We start from the raw sequence: 23,908 nt of genomic DNA, 5'->3' as shown, positions 1-23,908 counted from the left end.
GTGCTAACGGTTGCTGGGTGAGGGTGGAGCATGAGCCAGCTGTGGTGTCCAGGGATGAAGCCTGTAGGAGGTGGCTGGATTGCATCGGGTTGCCAGGGTGGAGCCATGGTGAGTTTATCAGGAAGGACCCCAGAGGGGACAGAAGAAGGTGCCCATCTCTGTCTCTGCCTCCTGGGTCACCGGGTGATTGTTACTCCACACATGCCTGCCACTGTCAGCCCCTGATAGGTTCCAGCCAGTGGGGCCATATAGAATAGGAGTAAGTATCTGCAGATCACATAACTGGTGATATCCAGCATTAAGTAAAGAACTCTCCTTTTTATTTTTATTTTTTTAATTTATTTATTTAGTCGAGAGGTAGAGGTAGAGTTACACACAGAGAGAAGGAAAGACAGAGAATAGGTCTTCCATCTGCCCAAGTGCTTGGATCCCTGCACCCATGTGGGAGACCCAGATGGAGCTCCTGGCTCCTGGTTTTAGCCTGGCCCAGCCCTGGCCATGGTGGCCACCTGGGGAGTTAACCAGCAATGGAAGACCTTTCTCTCCCTCCCTCTCTGTAACTCTGCCTTTCAAATAAATAAATTTTAAAAAAGAAGATGATGTACAAATGGCCAACAGCCACATGAAAAGGTGTTCAGCATCCTTGGTCATTAAGGAAATGCAAATCAAAGCCACCTTAAGCGAGTGCTCCGCGTCCACTGTGACAACTGGAGCAGTGTTTATTTAAAAGGGGACGGCTGTGCAGAAATAGAACTGTGGCGCACTGCGGGCAGCACTGCGAAGTGCAGGAAGTCGGGCAGGTCCCTAAACTTCAGCATAAGATGACCACATGACCCAGCAGTGCCCTCGCATGTCCCCAAGAGCGGAAAGAGGATGCATCTGCGTGGCAGTGTCCATGAGCATCGACCACGACAGCCAGATGTGCGTCTGTGGGTGCTGCCCGCCTGAGAGGAGGCAGACAAGACCTCATTTCCGTGACAGGTCCGGAGTGAACAAACCTGCAGGCAGGAGGGTGGTGCTGCCGGGAGACGCTGCAGGTGGGGTGCAGGGGAGGTGGGGGACCTTCTGCCAGGTGATGAGCAAGTGGTGAAACTGGAGAGATGCTCGCACGGCACTGTGAGTGCTCCACCTGCTGCTGCACTGTGCATTTTATAAAACATCCCTTGTGTGTTGTGTGAATTTCAGCCATGTATATATACATATGTATGTATTTGTACATGTATGCACACACCCAGCTGTTGGCCTGTGGAGCGCCAACTTCTAACTGCAAAGCTGGTGCTGTCACAGAGCTGAGGGACACAGAGCTGTCCCTCGGTGCTGAGGGACGATGGACCCGAGTGGCTGTGTGGACCCTGGGCAGGGGCCCACGTGACATGGGGCAGTAGCAGGAGAGAGCAGAGCCTTCAGAGGACAGATATGGGGTGCAGTTTGTGGAATCTAGACCCTGAGGTGGGGGAAGGTCCTGGAAATCCCAGTGCAGGGCCTGTGGGACAGCTGCTGGCCAGGTCAGAGTGATCTCTGCTCCCCGGTCAGGCCAGAGTGACCTCTATTCCCCAGGTCAGGTCAGAGCGACCTCTGCTCCCCAGCCAGGTCAGAGTGACCTCTGCTCCCCGGTCAGGCCAGAGTGACCTCTGTTCCCCAGGTCAGGTCAGAGCGACCTCTGCTCCCCAGCCAGGTCAGAGTGACCTCTGCTCCCCGGTCAGGCCAGAGTGACCTCTGTTCCCCAGGTCAGGTCAGAGCGACCTCTGCTCCCCAGCCAGGTCAGAGTGACCTCTGCCCCTCAGGTCAGGACAGAGTGACTTCTGTTCCCCAGGTCAGGACAGAGTGACCTCTGCTCCCTGGCCAGGTCAGAGTGATCTCTGCCCCTGGTGGCATCGCACACAGACCATGGCTGGAGGAGGGGTGGGCAGGCTGGGTGCTGTCTACATCACCTTTTCTCCTTCCTGTCCTGCAGATGTTGAACCTCTTTGTGGCTGTGATCATGGACAATTTTGAGTACCTTACACGGGACTCTTCCATCTTAGGGCCTCACCACCTGGATGAGTTCATCCGGGTCTGGGCTGAATACGACCCGGCCGCGTGGTGAGTGAGCCCTGGTGGTCCTCAGGGGTGGTCCCTGCCTGCGGATCTCAGCACAGGGCCGGGCTGGCTTTGGAATCGCTTCAAGTGGCTTCTTCCACGAGACTTGGTCTGGGGCCCAGGTGTCTCTCCTGCTGCACGTGGGACGGTGCCAGCATCTCCCTCCCAGGGGACGTTGCCATCACGTGGGCCCTTGTGCACCTCTCTGGACTGGGGAGTCGTCGCCTGGTACCTGGGGGCCATGGAGGGCTTCTGGGGCTCCACTGGACAGGAGCTGGTTGTACTCCCTCGAGGGCTGTGGAGGAAGCTGGGCTCCAGCACCCTGTGAGGTTCAGAGGGCAGGGAGGGCAGGGAGACATGGGCTGTGGGATCGCTGAAGGCCGAGGGTCTCGCTCTTTTCCTTGAGGAAAGAGCCAACAGGTGCCCACTCCAGTGCACGCACAGCACACGTTCCATGAGCGTGGTTTTCCTTATGTTGTTTTGTCTTGTTTTATTTATTTATTTAAGAAGCAGAGAGACAGTGGGTTACAGACAGAATTTGCATATTTCTAGTGCATTCCTCCAATACCTGCGGAAGAAGCCAGAAGCTGGGCACTCCGCCCAGGTCTCCCATGTGGGTGGCATAAACCCGAGGACCTGACCCACCGCTGCTGCTTCCGGGTACACATTAGCAGGGAGCTGAAGTCAGGAGTGGAGCTGGACTCAAACCCAGGCCCTGGGATGTGGGGCACAGGCGTCTCAGCCACAGGGCCGAACGCAGGTCCACGCCCCTGACACAGCAAGGAGGTTTGCTGTGCTGCAGTAGGAGTGGTTCACACCTAAACAGAGCAAGGGTCTTGTGAGGGAGAGTGTGGGGGTCAGAAGGTGAAGCTGCTTGAGACCACGTCCCATAGGAGGGTCCCGAAGCCCATGGCTGCTGTCCTCAGGAGGGAGGCAAGCAGAGCAGGGTCCCCGCTGTGTCCCTGTGCATCCCTCATCCGGTCATTTGCTCATTCACGCACGCACTTGCTCGTTGGTTTGTGTTCACCAGATCAGTCACCTGCTCACTTTCTTGTTCGAGCCGCAGTCACCGAGGGCTGCTCTTTGAAGGCAGAACGCAGGGTGTGCAGAGACCAGGCTGCTGCTGGGTAGGACACGGGCCTGTTCAGCACCCACAGCAGGTGCTCAGGGAACATGCTGGCATAGAGCTCTGCCTTCAGCCTCTTGCCGTGGGGTGTCCTGGAGATGACCAGACCTCCTGGGGAAGTCCCCGCCACCCATACAGCTCCTCAGGTCCTCGTTTTTCCTGCAGTTGAAGCTCTGCTCGGGGAGCACTGCATAGGCCCAAAGGCTTGGAGACTCAGCTGGGCTTCCTGCCCTTCCCCATCACAGAGAGCCCTTGTCCAGGCCAGGCAAGCCCCGGAGCCCCTAGCAGCACAGGTCACTCCTGCCCAGGGCCCCAGGCCCACAGTGTCTCAGTGTCTCTGTGCGTGTTTCCCACTTTAGTGAGCAAATTATGACTTTATGATTTTCACATGACGCAGAGCAAGTGCACAGTTGTTCATGCTTTGTGGTGTATGTGCCTGTTTCTGTGGCTTTGGGAAGTCCTGTCATGTCTCGTGCATGAACCTGCTATGTCTCGTGTGTGCCCATCATGTCTTGTGTGTGTGTCATGTCTCATGTGTGTATGTCATGTCTCGTGTGTATGTCATGTCTCATGCATGAACATGTTGCATCTCATGTGTGTGCCTGTCATGCTTCATGTGTGCCTGTCACCTCTCATGCATGAACCTGCGTGCCCTGCAGTGTCCAGGACTTGTACAGCAATGTTCAGCTCAGGGACAGCCAGCCACACCAGGTCTGTGTTCAGAGAGGGCCAGTCAGAGTGGAGTGGAGGTGACCAAACCCGAGGCTTGGACCCTGTGGGGTCATCCAGACTGTGATGCAGGGGTTTGCCTCTATTCCTAGGAGGCTGTGGTACAAAACCAGAGGGCCAAGGCAGGTGCGTGAAGTGAGACCACTCCTCCATATCTCGTGAACGTGTGTCCGGGTCCTCCAAGGTCGGCCACAGCTCAGAGCAGAGCGGAGCATACAGGAGATGCACTGGGCCAACCTGCACTGGGGTGCAGACTGCTTCCCAAACCCCAGTTAACAAAAGCGTGAAAGTCAGGGGTGTGGTACAGAAAGTGCATGTTGAGTAAATGCAGGATACAGGCCTCACCCAGACGTGGCACATACAAGATAATGCACCAGACCCACAGGCCCAGCAGTGGCACCGACATGGCCTGTAAGCAGCGAGCACAGCTCTGCTCCTGTGAGCAGCACGGGCTGGAGGAGGCTAGAGCTGCAGAGGCTGGCATCTGGACCCCATGTCCTGGGCACAGCTGGGCAGCCTGGGCCTCTGAGTGCCTCCGGACGGATGCAGGGACATGGCTGTGTTCATTTCCCGGGTGGACACTCAGAGAGCTCCTCGTTCTTTGGGAGAAACCTTGAAAGAACACAGCTCTGAAATTTCCTGAGTGGTGCATGTGTGTGCACAAGCACAGATGTGTGCACCCGTGTGGTGTTTTATGTGTACATGTGCTGTGTGTGCACACAGGCGTGTGCATGTGTCTTGTGCACCTGCACATTTGTGTGTACATGTGTGGTTCGTGTAACTTTGTGTGTGCATGTGTGTGCTGTGTGTTTGCATCGCATGTCTGTGTGCACGTGCCTCTCTTGTGTTCTTGTGTGTGTGAGTACATGTGCATGCCCTGTTGAGGCTGGGGTTTCTGGTGCACCTGGTGGTGAAGTGTGGAGAGTCGAGAGCAGAAAGTCAGCCACACTTGTTGGAGCAATCTGTGTGCTGGTTTTGTATTCGTCCATCTGTCCGCTCAGCGCTCCCTGGGTGTCTGCCATGTGCTGGGGACAGGGCCCCTGGCAGAGCAGGTGCCCACTCTCAGGCACTCAGCCATGCCAGGGTGTTTCTGAGGGAGGAGGGGCCACACCCGCTTGGTGAACCAGAGGCCATGGCCCTACAGCTGACCTGGGCACGGGTCGGGGGCAGCCCAGGTGGCTGCATCAAGCTGGGGAGGGCAGCACCCTGCAGAGGACTGGCATGAAGACTGGAGCAGGCTGAGGAGGGCCTTGGACATCCAGTTGAACAAGCAGCTTGGACTTGGCTTTGAGGATGGCAGGAATAGTATTTGAATCAGAGAGTGACAGTGTTAGGCCCACACCCCCTCTGATGGCATCTGACGGCTTGATGGACGAGGCAGTTGTGGGGGCAGAGAGGTCCCACGTGCACCCAGCCCCTTGTGGTTGACCAGCTCATTGGGGGAAGCCGAAGGGGCTTCCTTTTCCTTCCCTCTTTGCTGGAAGCAGATTCAGCACGATCTGTAGCCGGTTGCACTGTGGTGTTGGGGTGCGGGTGTGGTGCCACAGTGGAGGAGAGAAGGGTGTCTGTGCCGATCTGGGGGTGCCAGCCCTGGAGCAGTAGCTCCTCAGCTGGACCTGCAGGTTCCTGGGAGGACACGGTGTGCTCGGGAAGCATACAGGACATGCCGCTGAGGTTGCTGTGTTAGGAAAACAGGCTCCTCTTGTATCGGCTCCTCTTGTATCTTGTATCGGTCGGAAGACCTGTGTCACCCAGAGCGGCCGGGACACACCCAGCTCAGTGTCTGCAGGAAGAGCTAGCTAATAGCAAGCAAAGTGCAGTTGTGTGCAGGGTGGGGACTCAGTGTCGGGCAGCAGGTGTGGCCTCTGTGGAGCCCACAGGTGCTCTGCATCTAGTGCCTCCTACTCACTTCAGGCTCCAGGAATTATCCTGGGATGGCCACGCCTCCTGGGGTGGTCTAAACCCCAGTGCCCCCAACTAGGGAGCTTCTTCCTGTCTGGCCATACCCCTCAGCTCCAACACTATAGCTCTGGGGTAGGCGGGCGGGATGGGCCCCACCATGCCTTTGTTGCCATAACCTGTGACGTTTCCTTTCCAGTTGCCGGATTCATTATAAGGATATGTACAGTTTGTTGCGTTGTATTGCGCCACCCGTTGGCTTAGGGAAGAACTGCCCTCGTAGGTTGGCCTACAAGGTTTGCAACTCCAGAGCCTCCATCCGACATGCTCCCTGTCCCCAGCGCAGACACAGCACACACCCCTGCCTGGTCTGGGAATGTCGACACCTCACCTCTCCTGCCCTGCCCCCGCCCCTGCCCCGCCCGCACCCCAGCCTCCTGGACGCTTTGGTTCCCTGTCTGACCCCCCTGACCCCTCCAGCTGGCTGGGGACAGGCAGCCTCGTGAGACAGCGCACAGAGAAGGCGTTCTGGCTGGGCCACGTTGGCCAGGACCGGCTGGCGGGGTGGGGGCTGGGGGCCAGATCCTGCCTGTGCCAAGGCAGCGGCTGCCTCACCCAGTTTTCCTCTGAGCTCTCGCAGGCGGGCTGATGGTCTGACAGGCCAGAGGCCGAGGGCCACAGAGGAGGGGCCTGGGCACTGGTAAACCGGGAGCAGCTCACCCTCTGGCTTGGTTTCCCAGGCCTGGAAGAGGAGAGGGCAGTGGCAGAGTGGGCCACAGACTCCGATCTGCCCAGCTCAGCCGAGGAGCCCCTGGTCTGGAGTGGTGGGAGGAGAGTGAGGTCCTAGGGTGAGACCCGCGTGCCGGGAAAAGGCTGCCCCCTGTCTCCTGGGCCACGCGAACCTGTCTGTCACAGGCAGCCGCCCAGGGTAGCAGCAGGCCCCAGGCCTGGTGGCCTCTCTGCTGCTGGAACACAAGGTCCTGGGCCCCCAGGCACCTTCCCGAGCCTGGAGGCTTTTGGGTTCTAGGACCCACACTGGAGGCCCGGCCCACGCCCCGCCCCAGCTCCTCCTCCCCTGCAGCAGCCCTGCCCTGGGCCAGCCTCGGGCGTCTCTGGGCTTGGGGTAGCACTTGCCCCATGGTCAAGGTTGGCTGTAGAGCTTCAGGCTCCCTGTGGTTTTCTGGCTTCGTTTAGATTTTTCTCCGCCTTTTTAGCTTCTGCCCTCACTTGGAAGCAAATCTGGCCCCAAAGAAAGCTGGTGTTTCCCTGTGGCTCATGGCCACAGCCTGGCCTGCTTCGTGCCCTGTCTGCCGGCTCTGGCGGAACAGTGCACAGCTCTTCTCTGATTTGGCATCACCTGTGGCTTCTGAAAGAGTGAACTCAGAGATGAACAACCCAAAGCCGCCCCGATGCAGCCCTTCCTCACCCCTCCATGTTCATTAGCTCAGACGCCACCCCTGCCCGCTGCCCCGCGGGAGGTTGAGTGGGGGCCAGGAGGGGACCGAGCCCAGCAGAGACCCCCCTACCCTACCTGTGGACCTGGGCGCCGGGCCCAGCGCTTGGATTAACTGGACCTGTCTTCTTGTCTGCTTCCTCCCCTGCTCCCCGCTGCCCTCCTCCTGTGGAACTCCCTGCTGGCCTCGGGGACGGGTCTCCAGTGGGCGCATCAGTTACAGTGACATGTTTGAGATGCTGAAGCACATGTCCCCACCCCTGGGGCTGGGGAAGAAGTGCCCTGCTCGAGTCGCGTACAAGGTAGACCCCGCCCTGCACCCCCACCCCAGGGGGCCGGCTCGCCTGTCTCCCCTAGGGCTGGCTCTGCTGTCTGGCCCCTGTGCCACTGTCTGCACCCGGCTGCCTCGCTGGTTCCCTCTGCTCCTCCCTGCCCTGTCTCTGCCTCCCTCCCACACTCAGGGACTCAACCACCACCACAGCCGCCCCGGCTCAGGAGCCTGGAGCTGGAGCCTCTGTGCCTTTGTCCCTTCCCTTTGCAGGAATGAGGAGTCAGCCGGAGACAAGGGCCGGGAGCCGGGGCTCCTGGGTTGGTGGAGCCTGCAGGGCCTGTGGTGCCTCTGTCACTCCCCTTCCCCCAGGCTCAGCAGGTGCAGAAGTTTCTTGGGCCTGCCCTGCAGTGGCGTTGAGAAAGAGGGGGTGAAAGGGAGAGGCACCTGCTGCCACCCCTAGGGTGTCAGAGGTCACTGAGAGCCCAGGAGTCACTGACTCTGAGTTGCAAGGAAGTGGACTGAGGAACATCCCCAGCCCCTCCTGGGTGGGGCAGGCACATCACAGGGCCCAGCCCCAAGCCCCTCCCACCTGTCTGTGCCCCTCAGAGCTGTCCTGTGGGCCCTGTTCTTCAGCCAGCCAAGCTGGGCCCGTGCCTCCCCACCAGAGCATCTCTGGGCATCTCCAGCTCGTGCTGTCCCCAAGCCCTGTCACCCGACTCAGCACAGCCTGTAGGACCCGAGTGGCTCCTCTCGTCCCCTGCCCGTCCCCTAACTCATGTGTTGTGCACACCTGCCTGGAGGCCCTGCATGTTCCTAAGAAAGAGAGCTCTGTCCACACCAGCCCCTGGGGCCCTACTGGGCAGGCAGAGCCATGATGGGGTTGCCCTTGGAGCACCTTCCTGACCACACTGGCTGACTCTCCGGAATAGTAGATGGCCTGGGCCAGTCCAGCAGCTGCCCAGAGCACTGTGGCCGAGAGCACCAGATTCCTGGCTGTTTCTGGGGAGGGCAGCCCTGCCGGTGCCCTGGATGGAGCTCTCCTGTCATAGGAATGACCTGCTTGCTCTCTCAGTCCCCTCCCTGGGCCCCCCACCTGGCTGTCGGTGCTGTCTGCAGGGCCACTGCTTTCTCCTGGTGTGCTACACACGTGGTGCGCAAGGACTGGATGTGCCAGGTGGGGCTTTGCCAGCATTCAGGGGACAGAATCTGGCTCTTGTCTCCAGCTCTGGAGCTCCCTAGCCCCTGCCATCAGACTAAGTACCCTGGATTTAGAGCCAGTGTGCCAGAGATAGAGCCGTGAAAGGGCCAAGGCTCGGGGGAGGGTGGCAAAGCCCAGGGTGCAGCTCCCGGTTCCAGCTCCCTTCTGGTGGCACCAACATCTCAGATGCACCTGAGTACCGTTTCTTCCTCCAGGCTTCCTGAGTCTTCAGAGCAGTAGGTGCCAGGCAACTTGGGGCTGTGTCTAGGGGTCCATGGTGCAGACAAGACCTGGGGAGCCAGGAGCAGGGTGCACGGCACTTCCCAGGCTCTTGCACAGAGTGGTGATCTGCACTCGGTGATGGCTGAGCCCCAGACTGGAAGGAGCTGGTCTCTGAGACTCTTCTCACTGGTTGTTTTCAATTGTGTATTTTTTTACAGATTCTTATTTGCTTATTTATTTGAAAGGCAAAGTTACAGAGAGAGAGGGAGAGACAAGGAAGGAGGGAGGAAGAGAGATCTTCCATCCATTGGTTCACTCTCCAGATGGCCACAAAGACCAGGGCAGGGCCAGGCTGAAGCCAGGAGCTTCTTCCTGGTCTGCCACATGGGTGCAGGGGCCCAAACACTTGGGACTTCTGCTGCTGCTTTCCCAGGTGCATTAGCAGAGAGCTGGGTCCAAAGTTGAGCAGCTTGGACTGGAACCTGTGCCCATACGGGATTCTAGCACTGCAGACGGTGGCTTTCCCCACTGTGCCACAGGGCTGGCCCCATAACTGAGATGGTCCCTGCCTTCAGCTGGCTTCAAGCATCTCTTCCTGGCCCCTGGGCTGGGTGGTGAGAGGCAGGCGTGGTGCTGGGCCTGAGCTAAAGCCAAGTGTTGCCCTTGGGAGGACTGAGACCCAGAGCAGCTCCTGCCTCTCATCCAGATGATCCACGCTGGGAGAGGAAGAGACTGGGGTGGGAGGGCCTTAGAGACCAGTGTTTCCCCCACCCCATACACTGTCCCAGGGAGCCGGAGACAGGGTCGCACACCCATCTTTCAGCCACGGGCAGTGGGCAGGAGGTTCTATGGCTGAGGATATCCTGTCCCTTCCTAGAAGTCAAGGCTACTGGCCTGGCTCCTAACCATGGTCCTCACCAGGATCTCTGCTTTTCTCAGCGCAGGTGAGGGTGGGGTTGGGGCAAGTGTGAATGCTGGCAAAGCTCCCATCCCCCACCTGCTCAGGCCAGGATCCTGCAGGGACCACCCCAGGAGGCCTAGCCCCACCTCCAGGGACCCCGTGCACTGTGTAGCCCTGGGGTGGGGAGCAGCCCCAGCAGGCCTGGCCCTGACCTGTCCTTGCCCGTCCCCAGCGCTTGGTCCGCATGAACATGCCCATCTCCAGTGAGGACATGACAGTGCACTTCACATCCACGCTGATGGCTCTCATTCGGACAGCGCTGGACATCAAGCTGGCACCAGGTGAGCAAGGCAGCCTGGGGGTGGGGGGCACCGGGCCCTTAGGAGCCAGCCCCAGGTTGGGGGAGGGGGAGCCACCCCCAGCTGTGTGCAGGTGGTGGGGGAGAGGGAGAGGGAGCCACCCCCAGCTGTGTGCAGATGGAGAGGAGAGGGAGAGGGAGCCAGGTCCAGTTGTGTACGGATAGAGGGGAGGGGGAGAGGGAGCCACCCCCAGCTGTGTACAGGTGGTGGGGGAGAGGGAGAGGGAGCCAGCTCCAGCTGTGTACGGATGGGGGGGGAGGGAGTCAGCTCCAGCTGTGTGCAGATAGGGGGAGGAGGGAGCCAGCCCCAGCTGTGTGCAGGTGGGGGGAGAGGGAGCCAGCCCCCAGGGGAGGGGAGGAGGGAGGAGGGCAGGTGCTGCCTGGAGGGGGTTGACAGCTGCCCAGAGCACCTCCTGTACAGAGCGCAGGATAAGAGGACAGCTGCCCAGTTCCCCCTTGGTCCCCCAGGAACCCTCTGCACACTGGCACAGCCACAACTCACTTTCAGGTAGGGGAACTGAGGCACAGGGTTCTTCAGAGCCAATAGTGGAGGCTCTGGCCCAGCCTGGCCCAGCCTCACTGTAGCCAGGGCCATTCTGGTGCCTCAGCTTCCAGCCCCAGTGAGCCCCATGCCTTCAGGTCCAGTCCAGTTCATGCCACACGAGGGAAGAACCTGCCCTGCTCCTCCACAGAAGCCTTGCCCCTGGGCCGGGGAGCTCTGCCCTGCTCCTACCACGGCACAGAGTCAGCTCCCTGCACATCACTCACATGGTCTCTTGCTGTGCTGGTTTTTCTTTCTACTGGCTTATATTTTATAAGATTTATTTATGTATTTGAAAGGCAGAGTTGGAGAGAGAGAGAGAGAGAGAGAGAGAGAGAGAGAGAGAGAGAGAGAGAGAGAGAGAGATCTTCGATCCACTGCCCCACCCCTCATATGACCGCAACAACCAGGGCTGTGCCAGGCTGAAGCCAGGAGCTTCTTCCGGGTCTCCCATGTGGGTGCAGGGACCCAAGGACTTGGGCCATCCTCCACTGCTTTCCCAGGCCACAGCAGAGAGCTGGATTGGAAGTGGAGCAGCCAAGACTGGAACCAGAGCCCAGCATTGCAGGCTGTGGTTTAACCCACTACGCCACAGCACCAGCCCCTTGTACTGGCTTATTTATATCGATATTATCAAGACGTGTCCCCCATTTTAAAGAAGTTCTTCTCGCCCTCTTTGTCCATCTCCCAGTTTTATTCCTTCATAGGCAAGCAGCTCCTTAAGAACTTGGTCTCTGCCGTTTGATTTCTGCCTCCCAGTCCCCAGAGCCTCACTGAAGCTTCTGTTGTTAACAGGCCACGGCCTCCGCCCTGGGAGCCCATGCCACTGCTCGGTCCTCCCAGGGCCCTGGGAGCCCATGCCACTGCTCGGTCCTCCCAGGGCCCTGGGAGCCCATGCCACTGCTCGGTCCTCCCAGGGCCCTGGCTGCCCATGCCACTGCTCGGTCCTCCCAGGGCCCTGGCTGCAGCCATTTTTCAGTCCCCGCTTCCTTTCGGAGACCCTCGCACATCTGTGTCTCTCGTCCTCTCATCTCCCAAGCCCTGAACCTGCTTGTGGGGCATCGGGGTCTTCTCTTTGCTGTCCACACTCGCCCCATGGTCACCTGACCCGTTCCCTGGCCCTCAGTATCGTGGATCCATTCTGTGTCGTTCGAGACCCAGGACTGCTGCCGGGCAGGGGACAGCTGTGCCCCACAGCCCTGCCGCCAGCACCAGTGGAGGCTCTGGTGCTCCAGCTCCTCAAGACGTCCTCTGAGGCCACCTCTGTCCCCTCTCATTGTTCTCACCCCATGTTGCGTCGGCATCCGATCTCTCACTGCATCTTCTCGAGTCTGCCTTCAGAATACATCCGGAGTGTTGTCACTTGAGTCCCTGCCCCCTGCCAGCTCCTCGCCCGGCCTGTCAGCAGCTAGCATGCTCAGGTCAAAGGTCACACCAGTGAGGGTGACAAAGACCCTGCTGGCAAGAACAACGTCACAGAGGGTGTTAAGAACAACTTCACGTGATCAACCCACAAACCAAGCTCACTAGGGAATGGATGGCCTAAGTGATATGGTGTTTGTGAGGTGAATTAAATTCAGTGAAAACCCACAGCACAGGCGATTTCCAGCTCTGATGGCTTCATTGGTGAAGTCTGTCACACAGGGATGAAGAACGCACTCTGCCAGAACAGGCCCAGCTCACGGGCGAGGCTTTGTTCTGATAACAACACCAGACGGAAGCAGACAGGAAAACACCAGGTGAACCTCCGGGAAAATGCACATCAGGATGAACTTGGCAGTAGTTACAAAGATGACACAGGTGACCCAAATGGGTGCATCCCAGGAACGCAAGCCTGAGTTTACCAAATCAGAACAGAGTGATGATTTCAGTAGACACAGAAAAAGAATTTGACAGAATTCAACGTCCATTAATGATTTTTAAATTTCAATTTAGGCCGGCGCTGTAGCTCACTTGGCTAATCCTCCGCCTGCAGTGCCAGCACCCTGGGTTCTAGTGCTGGTTGGGGCACCGGGTACTAGTCGCGGTTGCTCCTATTCCAGTCCAGCTCTCTGCTGTGGCATGGGAGGACAGTGGAGGATGGTCCAAGTGCTTGGGTCCGTGTACTCGCATGGGAGACTGGGAGGAAGTACCCGGCTCCTGGCTTCGGATTGGCACAGCGCCAGCCATAGCAGCCATTAGGGGAGTGAACCAACAGAAGAAAGACCTTTCTCTGTCTTTCTCTCACTGTCTATAACTCTCTCTCTCACTGTCTAACTCTGCCTGGCAAAAAAAAAAAAAAAAAATTCAATTTAAAGTAGGATTAAAGCAAGCTTCCTCGATTATATTGTATTATTGTAGAGCCTCCAGCAGCTACCCACTCTCATGCCACAGTTAGGATGGAATTAACCCTTCCCTCCCAGGACCCAGACGTTCACTGTCAGCATCTTGTTCAGCATCAAACTGAGGCAAGAGACTTAAGTGACGGGGCCGGTGCTGTGGTGCAGTGGGCTAAGCCTCTGCCTGCAGTGTCAGGTTCCTGTATGGGCACTGCTTCGAGTCCCAGCTGCTCCACTTCCTATCCAGCTGCCTGCTGATGCACCTGGGAAGGCAGTGGAGGATGGCCAAGTGCTTGGGTGGGTGGAGCTCCTGGTTCCTGGCTTCAGCCTGGCATGATGGTTGTGGCCATAGGACGGAAGATCTCTTTTTTTTTCTCTCTGTCATTCTGTCTTTCAAGTAAATTTATTTTTAAAAAAATCATAAGAGAAATCCAAATTAAAATCACAGCAAGGGGTAGGTGTTTAGGCTGAGGTTGAGACACAGGTGGCCCTGACTCTGGCCTCAGTCCTAGCTTCTTGTTGATGGGCACCCTCAGAGACAGCAACTGCCTGGGCCTGGGCCTCTCACGCGGGAGACTGGGTCAGGCTCCCAGCCTCAGAGCAGCCCAGGCCTAGCTGTTGGTGGCATGTGTGAAGTGAACTAGTGAATGGCTCTCTCTGTCTCTGTCTCTGTCTCTGTCTCTCTCTGCCACAGTGAGATGACACTGCACTGCATTCTGACAGCTAGAGTAACTCTCTAAATGCAGAACAGGCAGGGCTCCTGGTGGGAGTGCAAACATAGTACAGCCCGTATGTGAAACAGCAGCTTGTGCAGTTGCTGACGTATGGCCTGGCCACACACAGACACTTGGTGCAGATGTTTACAGCTGTGTTTGTAATTGCCCCAAACTGAACATTGTGCTTCCTTCACCTGGTGATAAACAGTCTGCAGTACATCCACACAAGGAGATAGAAATCACTGGGGCCGGTGTACTGGTGCAGCAGGTTAAGCTGCCGCCTGCAGTGCCGGCATCCATGTAGGCTGCTCCACTTCCCATCCAGCTTCCTGCTAATGGCCTGGGAGAGCAGCGGAGGATGGCCCAAGTGCTTGAGGCCCTGCTCCCATGTGGGAGACCTGGGGGAGGCTCCTGGCTCCTGGCTTTGGCCTGGCCCAGCCCTGTCCATTGTGACCATTTGAAGAGTAAACTAGTAGATGGAAGATTCAGTGTGTGTGTGTCTATCTCTCCATCTCTGTGTAACTCTGCCTTTCAAAAAAATAAATCTTTATGATAAAAAATAGAAATCAGCCATGAGAAAGAAAAGGTGATGAGTGCAATAGTGTGGATGCAGCCTGCACAGCAGGCAGTGATGGAGCTCAGGAAAGCCAGCGAGGGTGTGGTGCCATCTGCAGGCCACCCTGGCACTGCAGGGCCCGAGAGTCAGGTGAGGGGTTGACCCACAAAGGGGCATGAAGGGACCAGGGCTTATGGGCCCGCAGTAGTACCCATTCACCAAAACTCACTGGAGAGCATCAAAGGGTAAATTTTACACCTTAATAAACCTGATTGATGCTAAAGAAAGTCAGTCCCAGGGCAAGTCTTCGGCAGCAGTTAAGACGCTGGTGGGGATGCCCACAGCCCACATCCGAGTGCCAGGGTCTGAGTCCTGGCCCCACTCCCCATTCCGCCTGCCTGATGCGCACCCTGGGAGGCAGCAGGCGATGGCTCAAGTAGTTGAGTCCCTGCCACTCCCATGGGAGACCTAGATGGAGTTCTCAGCTCCTGGCTGCAGCCCAGCTCTTGTGGACAATTGGGGAGTGAACCAGCAGACGGGGTCTCTGTCCCTCCGCCTCTCAAATGAGTAAATGAGTAAATAATTTTTTAAAGTTAGATTATTTCTTTCCAGTAGCTTCTTGCTGAGAGCCGTCTGCTCCACCGAGTGGCCCTTGGGACCGCACACACTGCTATCGCTGTGTCCAGGGTCTCCCCGCTGTGTCCTTCCTCACGAGCCCCTGCCTGGTCCCCTGTCCAGAGCCGCAGCCCTCCTGATAACTCTCATCCCCGCTCCTTGGTGCTTCCACTACTCAGTGTCCAGTCTGCAAGTACTGCAGAGGGCTGGACTGTTTCTGCCCCATCCTTTGGAACAGTAGCTGGCATGTGGAGAGTGCTCAATACCCGAGTGGATCGATGAGCGACTGGAAGACTGCCACACACAGTCTGGTCCCCGCTGCCACCCCCATGCACACATCTGTGCACATGTATGTGTGCCTGTACACAGGCCCCCACATGTGTGCACAGTGGACACAGAGTGGGCATGCATATGCACATATGTACACCGTGCACGTGTGCGTGCCTACACACATACAGTGCACACGTGCGGGCACACATGCTCATGTACACAGTGCACATGTGCAGGCAGTATGCTCATGTACACACACACAGGCGCAGCTGCACATGCCAGTCGGAAACTTGGAATATCTGCTTTTCCAGGCAGGCTCCAGGCAGGGAGAGGACTTTGCAGCCTCCATCTCCACTCCAACCCTCCCCACCTGCCCCAGCTATGCCCAAGGGCAGAATGGCTTCTAACACTCTTCCCCTCCCTCATCCTGCCATCATCCTGGCCCAGCTGGGACCAAGCAGCACCAGTGCGACGCGGAGCTGAGGAAGGAGATTTCCTGTGTGTGGGCCAATCTGCCCCAGAAGACCCTGGACCTACTGGTTCCACCCCATAAGCGTAAGTGGGAGGACAGGAGCTACCTCTGCCCTGTGTTCCCTGCCCTCCCAGAGGCTGCAGGGGGTGGAGGGGAGGGTGTGGGCTCCGCTCCCTGGCTGCGCTGGGGGCCCACATGCAGGGAGCTGTGCGACAGTCCTGGGCTCTTTCCGTCCCTGAGCGAAGTCCCTGATGCTGCTGGCGGGAGTTCTCCCATAAGCCCAGGGAAAAGACAGCAGGGGCTCCTACAGTCAGGGCGCAGAATCTTGGGAGGGGACTGCGGACTGCTTCAGGGAGACTCAGATGAGCTCACCCTGAGGCTGGCTTGGGTCTAGGGAAGCCTCAGGGGAGGGGAGGCTGTGTCCTCCCTGTGCTCTGCCCCAGTCCTCGGCTTCCTGGTCCCAGTGTCTCCCCCTGGGTCTTCTCCTCAGCCGACGAGATGACGGTGGGCAAAGTCTATGCAGCTCTGATGATCTTCGACTTCTACAAACAGAACAAAACCAGCAGAGACCAGACTCAGCAAGCCCCCGGAGGCCTGTCCCAGGTACCAGGCTGCAGGACTCCCAAGGAGCCATGGATGCCTCCTAGACCCTGGCACCCTCCATGGCTTGAGGATGGTGGGAGACCCCACCATTCCTGGAGAAGGTGCAGTGGGGAGGGAAGCAGCCACCTCTGTGGCCCCAGAGTCAGAAACCCCACAGCCCTTTGGGGTTGCCAGGTGCTGCTGGGCAGTGGCAATGGGCAGAAGATGAGACAGCTGAGGACAGAGGCCCTGGGCAGTGTCACTGCTGGGCACTGTCACCGCTGGGCAGTGTCACCTCTGCGCACTGTCACCCCTAGGCTCTATCACCACTGGGTACCATCACCCCTGGGCACTGTCACCTCTGGGCTCTGTCACCCCTGGGCACTGTCACCCCTGGGCACTGTCACCGCTGGGCACTGTCACCTCTGCGCACTGTCACCCCTAGGCTCTATCACCACTGGGCACCATCACCCCTGGGCACTGTCACCCCTGGGCACTGTCACCTCTGGGCTCTGTCACCCCTGGGCTCTTTCACCCCTGGGTGGTGTCAACTCTGGGTGGTGTCACCTGTGGACACCGTCACCCCTGGGCACTGTCACTTCCAGGCACTGTCACCCCGGGTGGTGTCACCTGCGGGCACCGTCACCCCTGGGCACTGTCACTTCCAGGCACTGTCGCCTCTGGGTGGTGTCACCTCTGGGTGGTGTCACCTGCGGGCACCGTCACCCCTGGGCACTGCCACTTTCCTCAGTGGTGGCAGGTCTGAGGGTATTTGAGCGTCCTCTCTGGAGATGGCAGGGACCATAGACTCGCACTGGTGGGCCAGGGCAGCCGTGTATTCACCCCAGCTCCGACTGGGATGGCTTGGGGCCATCTTCCTGATGTCACCTTCAGCAGCCACCACAGTGGGGCTGTGTGCACTGATGCCACGCCACGCCCCACTGCCCCAGCTGGGCAGACATCACTAATCAATCTCGGCAGTCTCCCTCAATCCTGAAATGCCACCCAGCTTGGTACTGCAGTGGCTGCACGTTGGTAACAAGTTCGGATCTTTGCCATCCGCTAATTGAGCAGCTGGGGAAACTGAGGCTGTGAGGTCATGTGACCATCCCGAAGTCAGTGCGGGCAAGCGGGGAACGGGCGTCGGGGCTCCAGCGTGGGGCCTGGGTGCCCTGTGGTCAGAGCAGGCTGCTGTGGCCCTCAGAGCTCCCCCTCTGCCCTCTTGCAGCTGGGCCCCGTGTCCCTGTTCCACCCGCTGAAGGCCACGCTGGAGCAGACGCAGCCGGCGCTGCGTGGAGCCCGGGCTTTCCTGCGGCAGAAGAGTTCCGCCTCCCTGAGCAACGGCGGGGCCGTGTGAGTGCGGGCATAAGGGCGTGGCCGGAGGGGGGCGGAGGGGCGGAGGAAGAAGCGGAATCCCAGTTCCTCAGCCTCCCTGGCCCACACTTCCTTGTGGCCTTGGGGACACCCTGAGGGGCTCCTTGCCGCCAGACTGCAGCATGGGTGGCGTCAACCCTGTGCCCACCCCCACCTGTGCTGCCTCAGGTGGAGTTCCGCTTTCTCCGTTGCCGAAGTGGACTTCTAATTCCTGCAGCTGGCCAGTCTCACTTGCCCGCCCACAGCTCAGGACTGCTGGCTGAGGCAGCCTTGTTCTCAGGGGTGTGTGATGCCCGGGGCCTCTCACAGCCTCCGTTTCCACTGTAGTCCTCCCCACTTTCTGGAAGGCCTGCCGGTGTCCTCTGCCCAGGTCCCCGTTGTGTTGGTTTTGAAGCGAATGCGTGTTTTCCATGAGTCGGCCAGGCCCTTCTGGGGCAGTGACCTAAAGCAGAGATCATTTGTTTCCATTGTTGTTGCTGAGGGTGGGAGATGGGGCCTGGACCCAGCTCACTTGGGGGGCCCTGGGGCCAGTGGCCCCCAGGGCTCGAGGCTCAATGGGCCTCTCTGCGTGTCAGTCCTTTCTGGGCCCCCGCACATGCCCCGTGGGGAGGCCCCCATCACCCAGTGCCGGCTGCAGAGCCAGGCCTGTGTTTGGGGTAGACATGGCCCTTGCAAGGGAGACCCTGAGTCTCAGCTGCCCTTGCACGTCTGGTTCCAGGCATGGGGGCCTGGAGCCGGCCTCATCCTTGAGCTGTCCCCCTGTGTACCGTGCATGCTGAGGGCAAAGGGCCTCGGGGGTGCTGGGTGCCAGGCTTGCAGGGGGAAAAGGACGCCAGTGATTTCTCTGAGCCAAGTCCTCACGTGGATGAGCGACAGCTTGTGTCACAAGTCTGCAGACCAGAGGGCTTGACGCTTGCCTCGGACTTTGGGTCCAGCTTGGGTCTTCTGCCATCTGCACCTTGGCCACAGAGCTGCGCCCCCCAGACTGCGAGAGAGGTGTCTGCAGCCCTCAGAAGCCCTGTCATGGTGGGGACCGAGCATGTACTATGGGAGCCACACGCACTCTGAGGGCAGCATGGGGTCGGCACCACTCGGCGAGTGTGACACAGGCGTGACCAATGCTTCCCCTGTGAGGAACGCGGACGTCAAGAGGACTTAGGGACAGTGAGAGGCAGGCAGGGAGGCAGCACATGTGTCCTGGGCAGCCTCCCATGGAGCAGGGGTCTCGGGTAGGAAGACCCTGCCTGGCTTGGAGCAGGGAGGTAGGAAGGAGCCACTCGCAGGAGACCCCAGAGAGTAAGAAGCCCACGCATGAGCAGGATTTCTGTGGCTGCTGTCTGTTTACCCAGGCCTCCCATGCGTGGCTTGTCCCTTCTCCTCACGGTCTGGTGCTACAGGACAGAGGAGATGGGACCTGCCAGATGTCCCCTGGCCCACTCAGAAGGAGCTCGGAGCTCCCTTTGTACCTGCAGCCCCTCCAACCGAGTCTGTCTGCTTCCACACCGCTTCTGGTGCTGCTGCCAGGGTCCAGCAGAGCCCAGCACAGAGGTCCTGTGTTCTCGCAAGGCTCTCCTAGCTCCAAGTGGGATGACCAGGCCCATGGCTCTTGTTGGGGCGTGGCCAGTGGGAGTGAGTCTGACCCCGTGGAACAAGCCTCTCTTCTCTTCCACAGACAAACCCAGGAGAGCGGCCTCAAGGAATCGGTTTCTTGGGGCACTCAGAGGACCCAGGATGTGCTTTGCGAGGCCAGGGCACCCCTGGAGCGGGGCCACTCAGCCGAGATCCCAGTGGGGCAGCCTGGGACACTGGTGGGCATGCCAGATGGGGAGGGGTGTGTGAGACTGCCCTGGTGGGCATGTGGGACTGTTGCTTGAGAGTATGTGAGACTATTGCCTGGGGTGGTGAGGCTGTTGTGTGTAGGGGGGTGTAAGACTGTTGCCTGGGGCTGTAAGACTGTTGCTTGGGGGGTGAGGGTTAGGGGGTGTGAGGCTATTGCCTGGGGGTGTGTGATACCAGGATGGGGAAGTGTGACTAACCTAACCCTGACCCTGAACCCTAAATCCTAACTGGGGTTGCCTGATGAGACTGACAGGCAGCTGCTCTCCCTGCAGGCTGTAGATGTCCAAATGCAGAACATGACTCTCAGTGGCCCTGACGCCGAGCCGCAGCCAGGGCTGGAGAGCCAGGGCCGAGCCGCCTCCATGCCCCGCCTGGCCGCAGAAACACAGGTCTGCTGAGGTGGGGTGGGGTGGGGCGTGAGGGGAAGCTGCGGGTGGGATGGGGGGTGGAGCCTTGGTGTGGTGGACTTGTGCACATGGAGAGTGAGGGGCTTGGGAGGGGAGAAGCTGCGTCCCAGGAAGCCTGTCCTGGAGCCCCCACAGTTGACCAGCGCCTGAGGACGACACCTGCCCTTTGGGGCATCCCTAGGACATGAAGCTGGTCTCGCCAGGGGCTCCAAGCCAGCCAGGAACACCTGAGTCCCTGTGTGTGCCTCCGCCCCTGCACCGCCCCCGCCCGCTGCTCTAAGGCATCTCCCACCTCTGCAGCTGCTGTGGCCCACGAGGCCATGTCCTGTCCTCTGTCCATCCTTTCTCAAAGCTTTCTCCTCTCCCTGCCCATCTTCCACCCTCCTGCCCTCGCCGGCCCTGCGGTGCCCTCTGGGTGTGTGCAGGCCCAGCCGAGGCCTTGCTGCTCTCACTCGGCAGTGGGTGAGCTGCCCCGAGGTGGCCTGGTCCTCATTTCAGCTTTGGGGCGCAACCAGGCAGGCACCTGTGAGCCCCCCAGGTTTCTGCAGCCAAGCCGACCCCACCCCTTCCTAGGGAGAACAGAGGTTGGGGGCTTCCTTGCCTAGGGAAGACACCAGCGGGCGGGGCTCCCTGGGCTCCCTCTGAGGCTCTGCGCCTGCCTGCAGCCTGCGCCTGACGCCAGCCCCATGAAGCGTTCCATCTCCACAATGGCCCCGCGCCCCCACGCCGCCCGGCTCGGCAGCACCGCGCTGGACCGCCCGGCCCCCAGCCAGGCCCCACACCATCACCACCACCGCTGCCACCGCCGCAGGGACAGGAAGCAGCGGTCCCTGGAGAAGGGTGCCAGCCTGTCTGCCGACACAGATGGGGGTGCGTCCTGCGGGGGCTGGGGAGCTGGCCCCGGGGTTGGGCCCTCTGTCAGCAGTCCAGGGTGTCCGTGGGGAGCCCCTTCCTTGCTGTCCCCCAGGGCCCTGTGACCAGCCGGACCCGAGGGGAGCGAGCCCCAGGCGTGGGCGCTGGGCCCTCGGGGGCTGTCCGGCTGCCCCGGTGGGGCCCGGGGCTGAGGTCTTCCTCCCTGCCCGGGCTCCACTGTGCTGACTTCTCTTCCTGTGCCAGCCCCCGACAGCACGGTGGGGCCAGGACCGCCTGCGGGGGAGGGGCCCCCCGGCTGCAGGCGGGAGCGGGGCCGGTCCCAGGAGCGGAGGCAGCCCTCGTCCTCCTCCTCGGAGAAGCAGCGCTTCTACTCCTGCGACCGCTTCGGGGGCCGTGAGCCCCCACAGCCCAAGCCCTCCCTCAGTAGTCACCCCACGTCGCCGACGGCCGGGCAGGAGCCGGGACCCCACCCGCAGGTAGGAAGGGGCTCCGCTCTAGGGCCTCCCCTGGCCAGCCCCACTCTGCCCGCTCGCGCCCCGGTGCCCTGAGCCCACACTGGGCCCGGCCTGCTGCGTCCTCCGAGCTTCTCCTCGCGTGGTCCCTATAGCTGTTCGCGCGTGCGCCCAGGCCTCCCTCTTGTAGGTGCTTCTCGAAGTGTGCAGGCGTGGCCTGGGGTCTGCTCCCCTCTCCTGGGGTCCCTCCTCCTCTCCAGCTGCTCCCCGCCCCCCACGCCCCTCCTGGGGCCTCCCCTCCCGTGTATGCCCTGGCCCAGCCCACAACTCCCCCTCTCCCGGGGCCGCCGCCCCCCCATCCCTGTCCCTGTCCCCCTCCCCATCCCGGTCCCTCTCTCCCTCTCCCCCTCTCCACGCCCCGCCCCCACCACGGGCACCTTGTCCCCTGCCACGCCCCCTCCGTGTGTTGGGAGGTTTGGTTTTTATCTTTGACTTGTTCTGTTCCGTCTTCGTGCAGGGGAGTGGTTCGGTTCACGGGAGCCCCCTGCTGTCCACATCTGGTGCTAGCACCCCGGGCCGGGGGCGGAGGCAGCTCCCCCAGACCCCCTTGACCCCCCGCCCCAGCGTCACCTACAAGACGGCCAACTCCTCGCCTGTCCACTTCGCCGGGGCGCCGAGCGGCCTCCCCGCCTTCTCCCCCGGCCGGCTCAGCCGGGGCCTCTCGGAACACAACGCTCTGCTGCAGAGGGACCCCCTCAGCCGGCCCCTGGCGCCCGGCTCGCGCATCGGCTCCGACCCCTACCTGGGGCAGCGGCTGGACAGTGAGGCGCCCGCCCGCGCCCTGCCCGAGGACGCGCCCGCCTTCGAGGAGACCGCGGCCAGCAACTCGGGCCGCTCCTCCCGGACCTCGTACGTGTCCTCGCTGACCTCGCAGCCCCCGCCGCTGCGCCGCGTGCCCAACGGCTACCACTGCACTCTGGGGCTGGGCGCGGGCGGCCGGGCGCGGCGCGGCTGCCACCACCCCGACCGCGACCGCCGGTGCTAGCCGCTGCGCGCCCGCCCCCGGCGGTGGGCTTCATCTTCCGCGCTGGGCTGCGGGGACGCGGGCACCGAGGCCCTGGACGGGCCTGGGCGGAGCCTCCTGCTCCCCTCCCCCTCCTCCTTGACAGCAGACGGATCAATAAAGCCCCTTCCGGCAGGACGCGGCTGTCTCTGCCCCCTGACGTGCTGCCTTCGCGGGTCTCCCACCACAGGCTGATCCTGTGTCAGAGACCCCGGTGTCAGTGTGCAGGGGTGGGGGTTGCGGGCCTGTGTCGGACCCCCAGGGTTAATGGGGGGAGCGTCAGTGTGTGGGAGCACCTGGGACCCGTGTTGGTGAGAGGAGCTGCACTGCCTGGAGGCGTAGGGGGAGCTTAGGGGTCTCCGGAGGGAGCCGTGGGAGGAGCTGAAGTTGCTCCTGGTCCCTGGTCCCGGGGCGGCAGGTGGATGCTGGACACAGATCTCTCAGTCCCACCCCCCCCAAACCCCATCAGCCCCAACAGGGACCAAACCTGGAGGACGTTCCGGCTGCTGGTCTAAACAGAACAGGAAGAAAATGAGGAAACCGGAAAATCAGAGCCGTGTCTGCGGCTTGCGGGAGGAGCCCAGCGGCCCCTGGCTCCGCTGCTCTTGACCAAGTGCCTGACCCCCGGCCCTCGTGCCCCAGGCCCCGGCTCTGCGGTGCGCGGCGAGGCCTTGTGAGCCGCCCCGGTGGGTTCTGTGAAAACTTCAAGACAGCAGCCAGGAGGGACCAGGGTGGCCAGCGAGAGGTCCCCGGGGAAGCCATGGGCTGTGCATGTGTGTGAGGGGTTCCTGTCTCTCCTCCATCTGGGTCTCCGGCCTGGGAAGCCAGCAAGCCGGGCAGGGCCTCTGCTGTGTCTGCACCAGGAGAGAGAGGAGGGGCTGGGGGCTCCGACAAGGGGCCGTCGGGGCCAGGAGAGAGTGACCACATAGGAGGGCGGCTCCTGCCGCCCAGGTGGGGCTGCTACAGGCCGAACCTGCTCCTGGCACAGGGCGGGGACCGGGAGGAAGGGGCCGTGTGAGGACCGGCGCTGTGACCCACAGGGCTATGCAACAAGACACACATTTCACAGACACAACACACAGGACAGCCACCTGGTCTGGGGCCTTGGCATGAGTGTGACCAAACCTTTTTATAGAATTTCCTTATGTGAAGGCACAACACTCTGAGACTTTAACATAACAGAGTATTTTATTCCAGTTGAGCAGACTTAAACGGGAACCTCGGCCCGTGCACGTGATCCCCGTGCCCGTGTCACAAGGCAGAAGGGTGTGTTTCCACGCTGGCGTCTCGTCTCCGGTCCCCAGCCGGCGTTGTCTTCGGTGCTGGGGGTGCCCACAGCCTGGCCCCGGCCTCACTGGGCTGGGATCGTCCTTTCCAGACTGGTGTTTCCCAGCAGGCGTCTGGATTCCTGGAGCTGCTGGATTGGTGGCAACTGCAGGCAGTGGGGGAGAGGGGGCGCCGCTGTGCTTTGCTGACCGGGGATTTTGTGTCTGTACCGTCTCTTCTCGAGCTGTCCCGTGTCCCCCTGAAGTCTCCTGGTCAGTTACCACATCTGCAGTGCATCATCAGTTGTCTGCATCTGGGTCCAGGCAAG

At 60.5% G+C, this 23,908-nt stretch overlaps 1 protein-coding gene across 1 annotated transcript in view; it reads left to right on the top strand.

Moving 5' to 3' along the window:
• The window catches only part of CACNA1B (calcium voltage-gated channel subunit alpha1 B), a 197,268-nt gene extending 174,972 nt beyond the window's left edge, over window positions 1–22,296 (top strand). Inside the window, exons 36-46 of the mRNA XM_062206823.1 lie at window positions 1,955–2,082; window positions 7,492–7,588; window positions 10,111–10,219; window positions 15,700–15,807; window positions 16,215–16,327; window positions 17,535–17,659; window positions 19,353–19,488; window positions 19,792–19,908; window positions 20,592–20,796; window positions 21,043–21,275; window positions 21,769–22,296. Of these exons, the coding sequence (XP_062062807.1) occupies window positions 1,955–2,082; window positions 7,492–7,588; window positions 10,111–10,219; window positions 15,700–15,807; window positions 16,215–16,327; window positions 17,535–17,659; window positions 19,353–19,488; window positions 19,792–19,908; window positions 20,592–20,796; window positions 21,043–21,275; window positions 21,769–22,296 (1,899 nt within the window). The remainder of the gene's footprint in view (window positions 1–1,954; window positions 2,083–7,491; window positions 7,589–10,110; window positions 10,220–15,699; window positions 15,808–16,214; window positions 16,328–17,534; window positions 17,660–19,352; window positions 19,489–19,791; window positions 19,909–20,591; window positions 20,797–21,042; window positions 21,276–21,768) is intronic.
• The last annotated feature ends 1,612 nt before the right edge of the window (window positions 22,297–23,908 follow it).

The sequence above is a fragment of the Lepus europaeus genome, chromosome 12, assembly GCF_033115175.1.
Source record: "Lepus europaeus isolate LE1 chromosome 12, mLepTim1.pri, whole genome shotgun sequence".
NCBI lineage: Eukaryota > Metazoa > Chordata > Mammalia > Lagomorpha > Leporidae > Lepus > Lepus europaeus.
This window is presented reverse-complemented; position numbering and strand designations above follow the sequence as displayed.